We start from the raw sequence: 20,136 nt of genomic DNA, 5'->3' as shown, positions 1-20,136 counted from the left end.
AAGATCTTTATCGGTCAAACCGCATAACGATATATGTTGTACCCTTTGTCATCAGTATGTTACTTGCCCGAGATTTGATCGTCAGTATCTCAATACCTAGTTCAATCTCGTTACCGGCAAGTCTCTTTACTCGTTCTATAAAGCTACATCCCGTAACTAACTCATTAGCTACATTGCTTGCAAGGCTTATAGTGATGTACATTACTGAGAGGGCCCAGAGATACCTCTCCGACAATCGGAGTGACAAATCCTAATCTCGATCTATGCCAACTCAACAAACACCATCGGAGACACCTATAGAGCACCTTTATAATCACCCAATTACGTTGTGATGTTTGGTAGCACACAAAGTGTTCCTCCGGTATTCAGGAGTTGCATGATCTCATAGTCATAGGAACATGTATAAGTTATGGAGAAAGCAATAGAAACAAACTAAACGATCATCGTGCTAAGCTAACGGATGGGTCAAGTCAATCACATCATTCTCTAATGATGTGATCCCTTTAATCAAATGACAACTCATGTCTATGGTTAGGAAACATAACCATCATTGATTCAACGAGCTAGTCAAGTAGAGGCAAACTAGTGACACTCTGTTTGTCTATGTATTCACACATGTACTAAGTTTCCGGTTAATACAATTCTAGCATGAATAATAAACATTTATCATGATATAAGGAAATATAAATAACAACTTTATTATTGCCTCTAGGGCATATTTCCTTCAGTCTCCCACTTGCACTAGCGTCAATAATCTAGATTACATTGTAATGATTCTAACACCCATGGAGTCTTGGTGCTGATCATGTTTTGCTCGTGAGAGAGGCTTAGTCAATGGGTCTGCAACATTCAGATCCGTATGTATCTTGCAAATCTCTATGTCTCCCTCCTTGACTTGATCGCGGATGGAATTGAAGCGTCTCTTGATGTGCTTGGTTCTCTTGTGAAATCTGGATTCCTTTGCCAAGGCAATTGCACCAGTATTGTCACAAAAGATTTTCATTGGACCCGATGCACTAGGTATGACACCTAGATCGGATATGAACTCCTTCATCCAGACTCCTTCATTTGCTGCTTCCGAAGCAGCTATGTATTCTGCTTCACACGTAGATCCCGCCATGATGCTCTGCTTGGAACTGCACCAACTGACAGCTCCACCATTTAATAAAAACATGTATCCGGTTTGTGACTTAGAGTCATCCGGATCAGTGTCAAAGCTTGCATCGACGTAACCGTTTACGACGAGCTCTTTATCACCTCCATATACGAGAAACATATCCTTAGTCCTTTTCAGGTATTTTCAGGATATTCTTGACCGCTGTCCAGTGATCCACTCCTGGATTACTCTGGTACCTCCCTGCTAAACTGATAGCAAGGCACACATCAGGTCTGGTAGACAGCATTGCATACATGATAGAGCCTATGGCTGAAGCATAAGGAACATCTTTCATTTTCTCTCTATCTTCTGCAGTGGTCGGGCATTGAGTCTGAATCAACTTCACACCTTGTAATACATGCAAGAACCCTTTCTTTGCCTGATCCATCTTGAACTTCTTCAAAACTTTATCAAGGTATGTGCTTTGTGAAAGTCCAATTAAGCGTCTTGATCTATCTCTATAGATCTTGATGCCCAATATATAAGCAGCTTCACCGAGGTCTTTCATTGAAAAATTCTTATTCAATTATCCTTTTATGCTATTCAGAAATTTAGTATCATTTCTGATCAACAATATGTCATCTACATATAATATCAGAAATGCTACAGAGCTCCCACTCACTTTCTTGTAAATACAGGCTTCTCAAAAAGTCTGTATAAAACCATATGCTTTGATCACACTATCAAAGTGTATATTCCAACTCCGAGAGGCATGCACCAGTCCATAAATGCATTGCTAGAGCTTGCACACTCTGTTAGCACCTTTTGGATCGACAAAACCTTCTGGTTGCATCATATACAACTCTTCTTTAAGATATCCATTAAGGAATGCAGTTTTGACATCCATTTGCCAAATTTCATAATCATAAAATGCGGCAATTGCTAACATGATTCGGACGGACTTAAGCATCGCTACGGGTGAGAAGGTCTCATCGTAGTCAACTCCTTGAACTCGTCGAAAACCTTTTGCAACAAGTCGAGCTTTGTAGACAGTAATATCACCGTCAGCGTCAGTCTTCTTCTTGAAGATCCATTTATTCTCTATGGACCGCCGATCATCGGGCAAGTCAACCAAAGTCCATACTTTATTCTCATACATGGATCCCATCTCAGATTTCATGGCCTCAAGCCATTTTGCGGAATCTGGGCTCATCGTCGCTTCCTCATAGTTCGTATGTTCGTCATGGTCAAGTAACATGACTTCCAGAACAGGATTACCGTACCACTCTAGTGCGGATCTTACTCTGGTTGACCTATGAGGTTCGACAGTAACTTGATCAGAAGTTTCATGATCATCATCATTAGCTTCCTCACTTACTGTGTAGGAATCACTGGAACTGATTTCAGTGATGAACTACTTTCTAATAAGGGAGAAGGTACAATTACCTCGTCAAGTTCTACTTTCCTCCTACTCACTTCTTTCGAGAGAAACTCCTTCTCTAGGAAGGATCCATTCTTAGCAACGAATATCTTGCCTTCGGATCTGTGATAGAAGGTGTACCCAACAGTCTCCTTTGGGTATCCTATGAAGACACATTTCTCCGATTTGGGTTCGAGCTTATCAGGTTGAAGCTTTTTCACATAAGCATCGCAGCCCCAAACTTTAAGAAACGACAACTTGGGTTTCTTGCCAAACCACAATTCATAAGGTGTCGTCTCAACGGAATTAGATGGTGCTCTATTTAATGTGAATGCAGCCATCTCTAAAGCATAACCCCAAAACGATAGCGGTAAATCAGTGAGAGACATCATAGATCGCACCATATCTAATAAAGTGCGGTTACGATGTTCGGACACACCATTACGTTGTGGTGTTCCAGGTGGCATGAGTTGCGAAACTATTCCGCATTGTTTCAAATGAAGTCCAAACTCATAACTCAAATATTCACCTCGACGATCAGATCGTAGAAACTTGATTTTCTTGTTACGGTGATTTCCCACTTCACTCTAAAATTCTTTGAACTTTTCAAATGTTTCAGACTTATGTTTCATTAAGTAGATATACCCATATCTGCTCAAATCATCTGTGAAGGTGAGAAAATAACGATATTTGCCGCGAGCTTCAATGTTCATTGGACCACATACATCAGTATGTATGATTTCCAATAACTATGTTGCTCGCTCCATTGTTCCGGAGAACGGAGTTTTAGTCATCTTGCCCATGAGGCATGGTTCGCAAGTACCAAGTGATTCCAGAAGTCCATCAGAATGGAGTTTCTTCATGCGATTTACACCAATATGACCTAAAGGGCAGTGCCACAAATAAGTTGCACTATCATTATCAACTCTGCATCTTTTGGCTTCAATACTATGAACATGTGTATCACTACTATCAAGATTTAGTAAAAATAGACCACTCATCAAGGATGCATGACCATAAAATATATTACTCATATAAATAGAACAGCCATTATTCTCTGATTTAAATGAATAACCGTCTCGCATCAAACAAGATCCAGATATAATGTTCATGCTCAACGCTGGCACCAAATAACAAGTATTTAGGTCTAAAACTAATCCCGAAGGTAGATGTAGAGATAGCGTGCTGGCGGCGATCACATCGACTTTGGAACCATTTCCCATGCACATCGTCACCTCATCCTTAGCCAATCTTCGCTTAATCCGTAGCCCCTGTTTCGAGTTGCAAATGTTAGCAACTGAACCAGTATCAAATACCCAGGCACTACTGCGAGCATTAGTAAGGTACACATCAATAACATGTATATCAAATATACCTTTCACTTTGCCATCCTTCTTCTCCGTCAAATACTTGGGACAGTTCCGCTTCCAGTGACCAGTTCCTTTGCAGTAGAAGCACTCAGTCTCAGGCTTAGGTCCAGACTTGGGTTTCTTCACTTGAGAAACAACTGGCTTGTTGTTCTTCTTGAAGTTCCCCTTCTTCCCTTTACCCCTTTTCTTGAAACTGGTGGTCTTGTTGACCATCAACACTTGATGCTCCTTCTTGATTTCTACCTCCGCAGCCTTTAGCATTGCGAAGAGCTCAGGAATCGTCTTATCCATCCCTTGCATATTATAGTTCATCACGAAGCTCTTGTAGCTTGGTGCCAGTGATTGAAGAACTCTGTCAATGACACTATCATCAGGAAGATTAACTGCCAGTTGAGTCAAGTGGTTGTGGTACCCAGACATTCTGGGTATATGTTCACTGACAGAACTATTCTCCTCCATCTTGCAGCTGTAGAACTTATTGGAGACTTCATATCTCTCAATCCGGACATTTTCTTGAAATATCAACTTCAACCCCTGGAACATCTCATATGCTCCATGACGTTCAAAACGTCGTTGAAGTCCCGGTTCTAAGCCGTAAAGCATGGCACACTGAACTATCGAGTAGTCATCAGCTTTGCTCTGCCAGGTGTTCACAACATCTAGCGTTGCTCCTGCAGCGGGTTTGTCACCTAGCGGTGCTTCCAGGAGTAATTCTTCTGTGCGGCAATGAGGATAATCCTCAAGTTACGGACCCAGTCCATGTAGTTGCTACCATCATCTTTCAACTTAGCTTTCTCTAGGAACGCATTAAAATTCAACGGAACAACAACACGGGCCATCTATCTACAACAACATAGACATGCAAAATACTATCAGGTACTAAGTTCATGATAAATTAAAGTTCAATTAATCAAATTACTTAAGAACTCCCACTTAGATAGACATCTCTCTAATCATCTAAGTGATCACGTGATCCACATCAACTAAACCATGTCCGACCATCACATGAGATGGAGTAGTTTTCAATGGTGAACATCACTATGTTGATCATATCTACTATATGATTCACGCTCGACCTTTCGGTCTCAGTGTTCCGAGGCCATATCTGCATATGCTAGGCTCGTCAAGTTTAACCCGAGTATTCCGCGTGTGCAAAACTGGCTTGCACCCGTTGTATATAATCGTAGAGCTTATCACACCCGATCATCACGTGGTGTCTCGGCACGACGAACTGTAGCAACGGTGCATACTCAGGAAGAACACTTATACCTTGAAATTTAGTGAGAGATCATCTTATAAGGCTATCGCCGAACTATGCAAAATAAGATGCATAAAGGATAAACATCACATGCAATCAATATAAGTGATATGATATGGCCATCATCATCTTGTGCCTTTGATCTCCATCTCCAAAGCACCGTCATGATCACCATCGTCACCGGCTTGACACCTTGATCTCCATCGAAGCATCGTTGTCGTCTCGCCAACTATTGCTTCTACGACTATCGCTACCGCTTAGTGATAAAGTAAAGCAATTACATGGCGATTGCATTTCATACAATAAAGCGACAACCATATGGCTCTTGCTAGTTGCCGATAACTGTGTTACAAAACATGATCATCTCATATAATAAAATTTAGCATCATGTCTTGACCATATCACATCACAACATGCCCTGCAAAAACAAGTTAGACGTCCTCTACTTTGTTGTTGCAAGTTTTACGTGGCTGCTACGGGCTGAGCAAGAACCGTTCTTACCTACGGATCAAAAACCACAACACGGTATACTGATTGCTTTTTGATCTTCAGAAAGAACCCTGTTCGTTGAATCCGATTCAACTAAAGTTGGAGAAACTGACACCCACCAGCCACCTGTGTGCGAAGCACGTCGGTAGAACCAGTCTCACGTAAGCGTACACGTAATGTCGGTCTGGGCCGCTTCATCCAACAATACCGCCGAATCAAGAATCAACTAGTGACGACAAGCAATATGTATATACCCACGCCCACAACTCCTTTGTGTTCTACTCATGCATATAACATCTACGCATACACCTGACTCGGATGCCACTGTTGGGAAACGCAGTAATTTCAAAAAAGATCATACGCACACGCAAGATCATGGTGATGCATAGCAACGAGAGGGAAGAGTGTTGTCCACGTACCCTCATAGACCGTAAGCGGAAGCGTTATGACAACAATGACAACACGGTTGATGTAGTCGTACGTCTTCACGATCGACCGATCCTAGCACCGAAGGTACGACACCTCCGCGATCTGCACACATTCGGCTCGGTGACGTCCCACGAACTCACGATCTAGTAGAGTGTCGAGGGAGAGCTTCGTCAGCACGACGGCGTGATGACGGTGATGATGATGCTACCGGAACAGGGCTTTGCCTAAGCACCGCTACAATATGACCGAGGTGGATTATGGTGGAGGGGGCACCGCACACGACTAAGAGATCAATGATCAACTTGTGTGTCTATGGGGTGCCCCCCTCCCCTGTATATAAAGGAGTGGAGGAGGGGGAGGGAGCCGGCCTCCTAGGCACGCCCCAAGGGGAGTCCTACTCCCACCGGGAGTAGGATCCCCCCCTAGTTGGATTAGGAGAGAAGGAAGGGGGAGGAAGGAAAGGGGGGCCCGGCTCCCCTCCCAATTCGGATTGGGCTTGGGGGCGCCCCCTCCTTTGCTCCCTTCTCCTCTCTCCCACTATGGCCCAATAAGGCCCATATACCTCCCGGTACATCGGTAAATGCCCGATCTCATCCGGAACCATTCCGATGTCCAAATATAGTCGTCCAGTATATTGATCTTTATGTCTCAACCATTTCGAGACTCCTTGTCATGTCCGTGATCATATCCAGGACTCCGAACTACCTTCGTACATCAAAGCACATAAACTCATAATACGATTGTCACCGAACGTTAAGCGGACCCTACGGGTTCGAGAACTATATAGACATGACCAAGACACGTCTCCGGTCAATAACCAATAGCGGAACCTGGATGCTCATATTGGTTCCTACATATTCTACGAAGATCTTTATCGGTCAAACCGCATAACGGTATACGTTGTTCCCTTTGTCATCGGTATGTTACTTGCCCGAGATTTGATCGTCGGTATCTCAATACCTAGTTCAATCTCGTTACCGGCAAGTCTCTTTACTCGTTCTGCAATGCTACATCCCGTAACTAACTCATTAGCTACATTGCTTGCAAGGCTTATAGTGATGTACATTACCGAGAGGGCCCAGAGATACCTCTCCGACAATCGGAGTGATAAATCCTAATCTCGATCTATGCCAACTCAACAAACACCATCGGAGACACATGTAGAACACCTTTATAATCACCCAGTTACGTTGTGACGTTTGGTAGCACACAAAGTGTTCCTTCGATATTCGGGAGTTGCATGATCTCATAGTCATAGGAGCATGTATAAGTTATGGAGAAAGCAATAGCAACAAACTAAACGGTCATCATGCTAAGCTAACGGATGGGTCAAGTGACCCCGTTAATCAAATGACAACTCATGTCTATGGTTAGGAAACATAACCATCATTGATTCAACGAGCTAGTCAAGTAGAGGTAAACTAGTGACACTCTGTTTGTCTATGTATTCACACATGTACTAAGTTTTCGGTTAATACAATTCTAGCATGAATAATAAACATTTACCATGATATAAGGAAATATAAATAACAACTTTATTATTGCCTCTAGGGCATATTTTCTTCACATATGTCCAATAAATTTGTGACGCAATTTCCACATCATGAACTAGATTACTGATATTCTGATGTTGCCTAGCGTTAAAACTGGTGTCATGTTTTTTTGTTAAAAAATGCATATACAAAACATCTACAGTGTCTCCGAAAAATTGTTGTAACATTTCCTTCCACACACAAATGGTACGGGTACAATGTAAAGTGGACATGGCAGGATCTAGCTATGTGAAATGAAGCAAAATAAGTATTCTGGTAGTAGCTCATGCCGGCCGTTAAAAAGAAGCAGTATACAGAAGAGGTGGGAGATGAATTTTGTCCAGCTTTACTCATTTCTACAAAAATGAGGACCAGTATGAAAAATTGTCAAGTGCCTTTTGCAAATGTTCCATCGGCCCACGTTGAGGTTGAATCTTCCCCTCTTATTCTCCATCCAACGGCCCATAAGTAGCTGGTGCATCAGGTGCACCAGTCCCGTTAGTGCACTGGATACTTTCTCCATGTCACCTAGAGGTCACATATTTGTTGGATGATAACTGCTTACCTATGGAGGTTTTTGGATATTGTCTAGGCTTGTAAATTGGACAACAAGCATTACATACACCACAAATAATCAACTTGACAACCAATCATCAAAGTAATCTCACAAATACATAAAAAAAGATTAAGCACAAATGAGTCTTGCTAATCCCTAACATCTCTCACACAGAGAATTAATTGCCCATGAGAGAAGAGTAATAACTGAACACAGAGATCAAATGAAAGGGGCCATATCGATATTATCATAATTTGTCACAACAAGATAAATGATTAAACACATCACGATCTATTTATCAAAATACAAACGTAGTTTACAAACATGGCCTTACAAGTTGGACATTTCTCTAAAATGGTCGTGTTGCCGATGGAGACGTGATTCAGAGAGACCCAGAACGGATCCAAGTGAAGTAATTCTCCTCTGAATCTCTCTCCCTCTGCTATGGTCGATGGTTCTATCTACCCTGTTGATCTGAGACCTCTCGCTCGATTACGAAAGTTGTCTGTGTAGTTGAGAGGAAGGCTCCAACGGCTGGTACGAGCGGCCGCGCTTATATCGGGCGTCGTCTTCTCTTAATTTGTTGCCAGATCCAATTATCTCGAAAGGGAAAGTTATCAATTCCTTTCTCAATCAAGCAAGATACAATGTTTCTTTATTTTCGATGTATCAGATAGTGAATGAACAAAACCGACACATAGTATGGTTAAACAAGCAAAGTACTCTAAAAAAACCCAATATAAAAGGGATCTATCACCCTCGTCCTAAGCTACAGTGATAAATGAAGTTGCGCTGCCATATGTCCACATCCTCTGCCTATCGTATGTTGCCTCGACATCGACTCCTGCTCAATTCCCTCCAATGTCGCATGTTGTGTTGTGACGAGCTTGCAGTCTCGGTCGATCTTTGCTCTTCGATGATGCAAGATACCTTCCCACTTTTCAAACTGTTTTGATGTAGCTGTGTTGGAGCTCTCGGTTAAGGTTCATATCCGTCGACAACCTCACGACTACATTGCTCCAGCATCATGCCCCTTGTAGCAGATCTTGCGTCCATGCTTACGACACTCGTTGATTGTGTTTGCTCATGTATCACGTCAGTGGGATCCGGCGTGCACGTGGGTAATTTCGACGTCTCGTAAGGTCTTGGTATTTTCATACCTTCCACAGTACCCCAGTTAAATCACAGATGCTCTCTCCGTTCCTAAATATTTGTCTTTCTAGATATTTCAACAAGTGACTACATATGGAGTAAAATGAGTGAATCTACACTCTAAAATATGTCTATATACATCCGTATGTGGTAACCATTTGAAATCTCTAAAAAGACAAATATTTAGGAACGGACGGAGTATTAAGGAGGAAAAAACGATGCAAACTACCGAATACATATGCCGTGTTGCAAACCCACTGGCAAATAACTAGTTCCCCCCCAAAAAGGGAACTTCACCCTTCTCTTTCGGGCGTACCGCGCTGCGAGCAGCAATGGCGTTGGCCGCGGCCGCGCGCAGAAGCCTCGCATCCGGTGGCCTCTCCGGCCCCCTCGCCCGCCGCCTCCATCCGTCACTGGCCCAGCTGCTTCCATCCAACTCCTCCGGCGATCCTCGAAAGCCCTCGCCCCTTCCACCCCCACCCGCACCACGACCGTTTCACTTCGCGCTCGCCCCTCGCGGGACATCCCAAACCCTAAGCTTCCCCCCGTTCGGTCTTCACCTCTTCCCCGGGCCATCCCGCCGCAGCTTCTCCTCTTCCCGCGACACTGGCTTCACCGACACCCTCACCGATGCCGCCCATTCCGCAGCGTCCGCGGCGGTCCCAGCGAGCTTCCCCGGCGAGGTGGCATGGGCCGCGGAGGACTCATCAATGGCCGTCGCGGCGGTGCAGCATCTCATCGACGTGATCCATTCCTTCACCGGTCTGAACTGGTCAGGGTTTAGGGGTTTGAGGAATTTGTGCCCTTTACCTTGGGGCGATGCTAGGCGCCGGCGCGCCGGCCGAACCGTTTCGGCCGGTCGCGTCCCAGCCGCCCGATGCAGCCAACCAAAGCCGTCAGATCTGCCTTCTCCCCTCCGCCTTGACTTCTCTCTTCTTCTTCTTCCGCGCGCGCCCACCCCGGCCGCCTCCTGCCGCCGCCCACCCCTCCTCCCCTCACCTGGACCTCTTCCCCCCCTCGCAGTCCCATGTTGCTGGATGCGCTCTTCGTCCCCATCGCCGCCGGTCGCCGTCGCAGCACCCCTCGCGTTCCCCAGCAGGAAGTCGCTGCCCCCTTGTAGCAAAAAACGCCGCCGCCTTGAAGCACGCCGAAGCCCCTCTGTCGTTGCAGCACCTATCAGCCGCCGTCGTCGCTGCGTTTGTCGTGTCGCCGTGCAGCTCTCAACTTCGCCGCTTGCCACCATTGGTGAGTCGGGTTGAAGCTTTTTCTATCATCGGTTGCAGCTTTTCTCTATGCCGGTTGAAACTTTTTTCGCACATTAAAACTTCCGCCATGCCGATTGAAGCTTTTTTCACCCAGGGTTGAAGCTTTTTTGTAAGGGTTGCAGCTTTTTCTGTGTCCAACATTTTGGTTGCGAAAAAATCCCCCGGCTGAAGATTTCTTAATCTCTGGTTGAAGCTTTTTCATCTGCGGGTTGAAGCTTTTGTCAAAACGGTTGTAACTTTTCCTCTGTTCCATTGTTTGGTTGAAGCTTTTTTATCTGTTGGATGTAGCTTTTTGCGTCCACGGTTGTAGCATGGGGAAACACGGTTGTAGCTTTTTCCTCTGTTCGCAACTCTCCCCGATGCCGCGGTTGCAGCTCCCCCCCCCCCCCCACCCCCCCGGTCGCCATGGTCGTAGCACGGGGCACCTCGGTCCCCTCCACGACGTTTTGCCTGCCGCCGGTTGCAGCAAAAAAAGGGGGAAAGAGGAGGAGAAAGGAAGTGAGGAAGAAGGAAGAGGGGGAGGTGGGAACACGAGCGGGGCTGCAACCATGGCCCGACGGGGACTTCGATCTTCCAAGCTCATCCATGGCCGACGGCGAGCTGCTCACGTGCTGCATCAGGGGAGGCGAGAGATGCATGCGTTGTGGGGCGAGATCCGCGCGAGGTGGAAGAAAGCAGAAAGGATAACGTTTGGTGGCCCCCATGTCTACGTGTCGCCTGGTGGGTGGCTGGAGCAAAGCGTGCGTGGATGCGACCGGCCCAAAGTTCGGCCGGCGCACCGCGCCCAATCGTTTCCCTTTACCTTGTCTTCAGAATTTCGTTTCCGGTGTGCATCATGTTCCTTGTGTATTGTTTTCACTGCAGGTGGATTTCTATTGCTCTCTCCACAGTGCTGCTACGCTGTGGGATGTTCACAATTTCGACGCTTGTCAATAAACGACTATATGTAAGATCTTATGTATTTACCATTGTTCCTCCCTTTGGTTTTACTTTATTATGCATGTTAGAACACTTGCTTATACTGAGCGCTATAAGTAAGTAGGCTCGTATCTTGTGTAGCCAGAAGTTGCTTGTGCCCAATTAGTCACAGGTCAGATTTTATCCCATCTTTTGGTCATGAGAAGTAAACCAAATTTCTGCATGCAAAGTTAAGATTCTTTGCTCGGGGTTAATCCCACCACCAAGCAACAATTTTAATCAGCCATCTTTTTGTAGACCCAAAACTCACATGTGGGGAATATGTAGTAAATGTGTGCTATGAATGCAATACCCCTGAGTAAAATGTGTGTTAGGAAATGTGAGAACCTCTCCAGTATCCTGTAGGTTTCAATTGTTCCATATGAAGTTCTTGCAGAATTCCCATGCATCGCAAAAGTGCCTAACTAACTACAGAGCCAACTGAAATAAAATTTTAATTGTCATATTTTACTTTGAAGAACTTTGTTTTGATCACAGGATTAACCCTACTTTCTTTAATGCTTCAAACTTATATAGGGTATGCGTCAGGACCTTGAACAATACATCAAGTGGGTAAAGAATGTATGTAAGATCCCTGCAATAAGGGAAGCGAAACACTATTATATTTTGTACTACTCCTATTGCACTGTACAAGCCACATATTTTATTGTCAAGAAATTTGACTATACACAATCATTTCCTGCAGACTAAGGGTGAGAAATCAATACAAGAACTTGCAGATGCAGCAGATCCTATGGTCAGAAAGTATGTAAAATGCTTTACTTGTGCTTGTATTGTGACATTATTGCGGGCGCTAATGTTTTCTTTCTGAGCAAATACCGTTAAATGTTACATAGTTCTTGCTGGATGAAAGAAGAGACGTGTGTGATGTTTAGTGTTAACATGAAAGAGAGAAAAGGAAGTTTTGTGCTTCCCCTATCTTCTTTCTTTCCAGTGTTCAATCATGACACATATCTGCCTAAAAGTTATTCAATAGGAAAAAGATGTTAGATTGTTTCATCTGAGACATGAAATGATTTTGGCCTAGCAGACAACCCAGTTTAAGAAAAATCTACTCCCTCTGATCCATATTAATTAATGCACACTTAGTACAACTTTAGTACAAAGTTATACTAGGTGTGCGTCAATTAATATGGATCTGAGGGAGTAGTAGAGCTTGTTTTTGATGGGGGCTGTGCACTGTGCAGCACAATATATTAAGAAAACCGCACTAATCCTGTCCAATTACTGTCGGCTCCCTGTAGATTGATATATATACATCCCCAGGAAGACATAAATGCATTTAACTGCAACAAAGTGTGGAGCCATGGCTCCATGGGACTGAAAAATCATTTCTAGTGTTGAAGTTGGATGTATGAACGTGGAAATTTAGTTAGGCCCTTTTTATTTGTGTTCTTGCATTTGCAATTTCAAATATAAAAAGAGTGTTGTTCCAGTCAAACACTTTGGAAGTTGTATAATGTCCATACCCCATACCTCCTTCAGCCAATCGGGTCACTTTTGCTGGACAGTTTAACGATAATAATTTCCTTTAATATTTGCTTATTTACTGTGAAATTAGAGTGCATGTGCAAACTTCCTACTTTGCCTTCTTAATACTATGGTGCCGTGGTGTGAGTGCCTGGGTCTAGCCAATATAATAATAATTCATCTTGCTGTGTAGCTTATTTGGCCTTTCCCTTCCAAATTGTTGCTTCTGACTTCTGTGCTCCTTATTGCGTTGATCAAAATTCCTTTTGACTGACAAATTTAACCGTGTGCCATAAACAACATCCAACTTCTTTTGCTCCTACTTGTTGTTTTAGGGACCTTGCATGGATTTCTCTAAATTCTAAATACTCGCTCTTGTTCACACAGGCTTGGTTTTCTGCCAACTCTTCACATCATTGTGACACCATATACCTTTATAACTCTTTACAGTGCTGTAAGTTGATTTCACATGTAAACCATCTGTTTAGCCAATTTTTTATGCATCGCTTCTTACCACCACAACCACCTTCTTGTTTCCATTTTCACAGACTTCTTGTCATTTCAATTTTCTGTCATGCTTCTAGATATCAAACATGGTTGAGAAAGTTCCATCTTTAAAAGGGGGTGGAGCTTTATGGTTTCCTGATCTGACGACCCCTGATGCTCTTTGCATCTTTCCCATGATAACATCACTGTTCATCATGCTTCGCTTTGAGGTATGTGTACAGTTCTTCTTATCTAAATGTATGTTTGTTCTTGTGCTACAAAGTTCGAGATGCCATTTATCGCATCCTTCAACTAATTTTCCTTTAGATTTTGTTTAGTTTGTCTGTACTCCCACTGTACACTGTTTCCATGAGATTAATTTGTTTTCTTAAGTGTTACTCTCTATTGAGAAATGTAAGGTGGCAACTGGCCAGTGCTGGCCACGCTTTTCAGGATTCCGATATTTAGTTAAACAATGTGTACATTATTTGATACAAACTGATGTTGTTGGATTTGTATTAAAATCCCACCTAGCAAACTCAATTTTTTATCACAGAAACCACATAAATTTCACTAATTGTTGGTCAAAGATAAGCACTGGGAAGCGTGGACACCTTACCTTTCCAAATGGATGGAGGGATGACTAATATGAGTTTTTGGCTTTTAGGTCAACTATGGTGTTGCAGCAAAACGTACAGAACGCTCTCGCAAGATGGAAGATAATGTAAGGCAGGTTGTGAGAGCAATGTCTCTTCTACCTATGCTGTGGACAGCTACCCTTCCTCAGGTAGAGTGGATTACTTGCTCATGCTTGGAGTTTTTTGTTATTGAATAATTTTACATTGTTGAATTTAGCCTGAACACCCTCAGAATAGGAAGGTATTTACCCCCCGCCCCTCCTATTTCAAATAAGAGCTAAAAATGGTAACCGGCTTAATTTTTTTGTTTGCTTCAATGCCTTGAGACAGTAGGTTTATTACCATGTCTCCGTGGGTTCTTAAATACTGCATTATGGTTACTGTCTTTTATAAAGGCCAGAAGATTAAATCCAACTACTAAGTATTCAAGCAAGTCTATTTAAGGTTGTAAACATGCTGATACTGCCCTACTTTCTGATGTCAAATCATCTCCAAATTTATTGTCTGTCCAGGCGATTTCTTGTTCCTTGGTCACCTGGAGCGGTCTGACTCTTGCAGGAAAGATAGGTGAGACCTGTCACAGGCTCCTGTACCTTGCAATTGAGTTTGGCCTTATTTCCATTACGCTTGACAATACACGTCTTTCATTGCTTGCAGTTCTTAAGCATCCAGATGTGCAGAAAGTACTATACGGTGGCCCCTTTCTACTAAAACAAGAATGTTCCTCTTCCGATGGACAGAAGGGCCCGACTGCTGAAGATTCCCCGCCTCCTGTCAAAGAAGAGGAAGAGCCAGTTTCTCCAGAGACAAAGAAATCTTCTGATGCCAGCATTCACAGAGACGAGTCTGACAAGAAATCGACCAAAGACGGTTAAATTTGGTATAATCCCGACTTATATCGCAGCATGTCCACTTGCTGGGACGACAATCTCCTAACGAACTGCCGTCTTGTGCTTTGTATCTGAGCCTAGATAGCTATGCTGCCATTCCAGGATTAGAGTGGCCGGCTGCTACTGCAGATGAGTAGGTAGCATACTGACGTGATTTAGCTTATCGTATCTTTAGTTTGTTAGCTCTAATATGATGGTTGAAAAGAAATTGGGAGCAGAAGCTTCATTTTTCTTAAGCACTGATGGCTTGGTCTTCGAGGAGCAAATTTATTGCGTTTTTGTGAAGAAACTTGCCTGATATCAAATGAAGATCTGTCATATGTCCTTATTCTGTAGGGTCCTTTCATTTAGATGAGGTTTAAGTAGATCTCACCATAGATGACACATAACAGGATTTTTTATTCCTTTCACTTATTTTTCCTCCTTTTGTTTCTCCACCCTCTTTATTGTATTTTTCTCTCTCTAGAAAATACGTAAATATAGTTGCCATGCAGTTGTGTGTAGTAACTCCTAGTGAGCATACGTTTGCGCAATAGCCGGCTGGCGTGCCGGAAAATGCCAATGGAGGCCGAGCTCCAGTGAGCTCGTTTTCAATTTTTATTTTTTTGGAGCACGAAAAATTCCAATTTTATTTTTTGAACACACATGCATATGTATACTATGTATATGCAAAATTTCACAGTATTATATGTTTACATGTGGCGTACAGGAAAAAGACAAATACACATTTTTAACGGGCCTTTTATTTTTGTTATTGGGCCAGAAATTTGTTATTTTTGTACAGCCTACAAATCACAACATTTTTCGACGAAATCTAACACGTTCTTGTGGAATACATATAAGTTTTCATGGTATTTTTTTAGTTTTTTTTGGAACTTTTAAATACGCTTTTTGATTTATTTTTTCAAAATACCGAGCTCACTGCAGCTCGGCCTCCAAAAATCCGCACTCGCTGGCGTGCTTGCAATTGGAGTTGCGCTCGGCTGAAGTGGGATGTTGTAGTTGCGCATAGCCGGCGGGCGTGCTATAATTACACGTCGATGAGCATGCTGTAATTGTGTGTGACGTCGAAAAAACAACATAAAGTAATCAAACAAAAAGGGAACATCTTCACGAATCTTCATGTAAATTAGATGATGCTTTGCCCGTTGCTGCGGAAACTTTGTTAAAGAAATGTATAAATAGTTGTTGAAAATAATTAAATCTAATGAAAACAAAATATAATCTTGAAAATCAGTAAAAAATATGTCTAGAAATTAAAAAAAGTATCACAGTTAAAAATGCCATTTCGAACAAAAATGTGAAAGATGACTAACATGCATGTATGATGTGGCAGTGCTACATGCATAGAGTAATGCAAAAATAATTATAATTTATAAGTTAAATACATGGCTTGCTTATGTGGTAGACTAAAATGCATGACTTAGTGGGAGAGAAGACTTGAATCGGAGGAGCTGAGCGAGATATAGTTAACACTCTTCTAGATAAAAGCTAACAAACCCGTATATTATAACACTAAATTTTGATCATATTATGTGTTTTTTAATGATATTATGTGTGTTTTCTTGTCGATGAAATGGTATAATTTCATTATCAAAATCACCAGAGTTACGGTATCGAAGGTGTGGTAGGTTATGTATTATTTTAGCGAGATTCAGATTCTAAATAAAAATATTTTTTGACCGAGTGATCAAACTACAAATCGTTTTCATTGTCGCACCCTCACATGAGCTCATCTTTAAAAATAGATCCCGCGTTGATATAGTTTGACAACTTTTTAACATAGGTTATCTTTGCCATATTTGCATAATCTCAGGTGCTTAATGTCTTAGGAATGTTGTGGATTGCCTTATGAATATTTGCCTTTTTTTTATGTGCATGACAGAGCATTATTTCTCACGAATGCAAGTTTAACTTGGCGTGGCTTGAACCATACATTTCTTAACTTGATCAAATTTGCCTGCTGTGACTTAGTATTTTAGACCAGATTTGCTTATAACTTAAATTAGAACAATGCCCGTGCGTTGCAACGGGATATAAAAATTCTACTCCCTCCGTTTCATAATATAAAATGTTTTTTAGCACTATACTAGTATAAAAAAACGTCTTACATTATGGGACAGAGGGAGTAGTATGTTAACTTGTGATTTACCTGTCAATGGACGTTCCCGTCGACAACGAGACGCCAACGGTGACTTCGTAAATCTCAAGATGATATGCCGGCTCGGTCTCTCGAAGGCGCTCATAAGGGTAGAGTGTGCGTGTGTGCGTTTATATGAGTGAGTGTATGCGCATATGTTTAACCGCTTGCGTCTGTACTGTGTTAAAAAATGTATTTGTGTAAATAAATGTTTATCAAAATTTGACATTGAATTACCTTATATTTTCATTAGAGGTTTGGTAAGTAAATTAAAATAAAATTGATTCGGAAGATAAGTAAATTAATGTGATTGATTATTATATACATAAAAGATTGGACAAAGAGGTAGTGGGAAGAAAGGTAAAGTGAGAACCGACTTATATCGCAGCATGTCCACTTGCTGGGACGACAATCTCCTAACGAACTGCCGTCTTGTGCTCTGTATCTGAGCCTAGATAGTTACGTTGCCATTACAGGATTAGAGTGGCCAGCTGCTACTGCAGATGAGTAGGTAGCATACTGACGTGATTTAGCTTATCGTATCTTTAGTTTGTTAGCTCTAATATGATGGTTGAAAAGAAATTGGGAGCAGAAGCTTCATTTTTCTTAAGCATTGATGGCTTGGTCTTCGAAGAGCAAATTTATCGCGTTTTTGTGAAGAAACTTGCCTGATATCAAATGAAGATCTGCCATATGTCCTTATTCTGTAGGGTCCTTTCATTTAGATGAGGTTTAAGTAGATCTCATCATACATGACACATAACAGGATTTTTTTATTCCTTTCACTTATTTTTCCTCCTTTTGTTTCTCCACCCTCTTTACTGTATTTTTCTCTCTCTAGAAAATACGTAAATATAGTTGCCATGCAGTTGTGTGTAGTAACTCCTAGTGAGCATACGTTTGCGCAATAGCCGGCTGGCGTGCTTGCAATTGGAGTTGCGCTCGGCTGAAGTGGGATGTTGTAGTTGCGCATAGCCGGCGGGCGTGCTATAATTATACGCCGATGAGCATGTTGTAATTGTGTGTGACGTCGAAAAAACAACATAAAGTAATCAAACAAAAAGGGAACATCTTCACGAATCTTCATGTAAACTAGATGATGCTTTGCCCGTTGCTGCGGAAACTTTGTTAAAGAAATGTATAAATAGTTGTTGAAAATAATTAAATCTAATGAAAACAAAATATAATCTTGAAAATCAGTAAAAAAATATCTAGAAATTAAAAAAAGTATCACAGTTAAAAATGCCATTTCGAACAAAAATGTGAAAGATGACTAACATGCATGTATGATGTGGCACTACATGCATAGAGTAATGCAAAAATAATTATAATTTATAAGTTAAATACATGGCTTGCTTATGTGGTAGACTAAAATGCATGACTTAGTGGGAGAGAAGACTTGAATCGGAGGAGCTGAGCAAGATATAGTTAACACTCTTCTAGATAAAAGCTAACAAACCCATATATTATAACACTAAATTTTGATCATATTATGTGTTTCTTTAATGATATTATGTGTGTTTTCTTGTCGATGGAATGGTATGATTTCATTATCAAAATCATCAGAGTTACGGGATCGAAGGTGTGGTAGGTTATGTATTATTTTAACAAGATTCAGATTCTAAAAAAAAATCTTTTGACCGAGTGATCAAACTACAAATCGTTTTCACTGTCGCACCCTCACATGAGCTCATCTTCGAAAATAGATCCCGCGGTGATATAATTTGACAACTTTTTAACATAGGTTATCTTTGCCATATTTGCATAATCTCAGGTGCTTAATGTCTTAGGAATGTTGTGGATTGCCTTATGAATATTTGCCATTTTTTTATGTGCATGACAGAGCCTTATTTCTCACGAATGCATTTTTAACTTGGCGTGGCTTGAACCATACATTTCTTAACTTGATCAAATTTGCCTGCTGTGACTTAGTATTTTAGATCAGATTTGCTTATAACTTAAATTAGAACAATGCCCGTGCGTTGTAACGGGATATAAAAATTCTACTCCCTCCGTCCTATAATATAAGACATTTTTTTACACTATATACTAGTGCAAAAAACGTCTTATATTATAGGACGGAGGGGGTAGTACGTTAACTTGTGATTTATCTGTCAATGGACCCCGTCGACAACGAAACGTCTACGATGACTTCGTAAATCTCAAGATGATATGCCGGCTCAGTCTCTTGAGGGCGCTCATAGGGGTAGGGTATGCGTGTGTGCGTTCATATGGGTGAGTGTATGCGCGTTTGTTTGAGCGATTGCGTCTGTACTGTGTTAAAAATGCATTTGTGTAAATAAATGTTTATCAATTTTTGACCTTGAATTACCTTATATTTTGATTAGAAATTTGGTAAGTAATTAAAATGAAATTGGTTCGGAAGGTAAGTAAATTAATGTGATTGATTATTATATACATGAAAGGTTAGACGAAGGGGTAGTGGAAAGAAAGGAAAAATGAGAACCTTACGTTCTTTTTAGAGGTATAAATACACCGGGAGTCTTCAAACTTGCACGCGACGGTCAATTTGGTGCACAAACTTGTAAAATACATGATTCTGGTCATCGAACTTGTGCGGACGTGCAAATACGGTCACATATCCTGTACATGGGCGTATCCGATACTTGGCTGCCTGCTGTCAGCAACAGATGGCACTCAGCGCAGCGTGTTTTTGCACAAAACCCCATAGCCTTTTTTATTTGTGAAAAATTAACAACTGATGGGTCCCACTTATCAGTATATAGCGAAATTTAAATACGAAGAAGTGTGTCGCCCAGTCTAGAACACACGCCTAAGGCGAGGACACAATCCGGCCAAGCCACTCCAACCCAATCCTGTGGATGTTTACGTAGTATAACTTTGCTTTACTGTACTATAACGAAGGAGCTTGTGTAGCAGAAATGGGTTCCATTTTGTGCGGCCTATTTTGCATCTGCTCTCCTTTTTTTTACAGATTAATAGATA

At 41.9% G+C, this 20,136-nt stretch overlaps 1 protein-coding gene across 1 annotated transcript; it reads left to right on the top strand.

The window, feature by feature from the left end:
• The first annotated feature begins 9,571 nt into the window (after positions 1-9,571).
• On the top strand, positions 9,572-15,288 carry LOC123049776 (mitochondrial inner membrane protein OXA1-like). The gene is made up of 9 exons (XM_044472653.1): positions 9,572-10,074; positions 11,432-11,513; positions 12,062-12,106; positions 12,231-12,289; positions 13,403-13,469; positions 13,600-13,731; positions 14,169-14,288; positions 14,652-14,706; positions 14,797-15,288. Exons 1-9 carry the CDS (start codon positions 9,635-9,637, stop codon positions 15,012-15,014), a joined length of 1,218 nt encoding a protein of 405 aa, XP_044328588.1. The 5' UTR covers positions 9,572-9,634; the 3' UTR covers positions 15,015-15,288.
• The last annotated feature ends 4,848 nt before the right edge of the window (positions 15,289-20,136 follow it).

This window comes from Triticum aestivum, chromosome 1A (assembly GCF_018294505.1).
Source record: "Triticum aestivum cultivar Chinese Spring chromosome 1A, IWGSC CS RefSeq v2.1, whole genome shotgun sequence".
Taxonomy (NCBI): Eukaryota; Viridiplantae; Streptophyta; class Magnoliopsida; order Poales; family Poaceae; genus Triticum; species Triticum aestivum.
This window is presented reverse-complemented; position numbering and strand designations above follow the sequence as displayed.

Coding starts and splice junctions, on each gene's coding strand:
- LOC123049776 (XM_044472653.1), top strand. CDS start 9,635: ATGGCGTTGGCCGCGGCCGCGCGCAGAAGCCTCGCATCCGGTGGCCTC. Junction 13,470..13,599: donor TTATAACTCTTTACAGTGCT/GTAAGTTGATTT, acceptor TCATGCTTCTAG/ATATCAAACATGGTTGAGAA. Junction 14,289..14,651: donor GGACAGCTACCCTTCCTCAG/GTAGAGTGGATT, acceptor TTGTCTGTCCAG/GCGATTTCTTGTTCCTTGGT.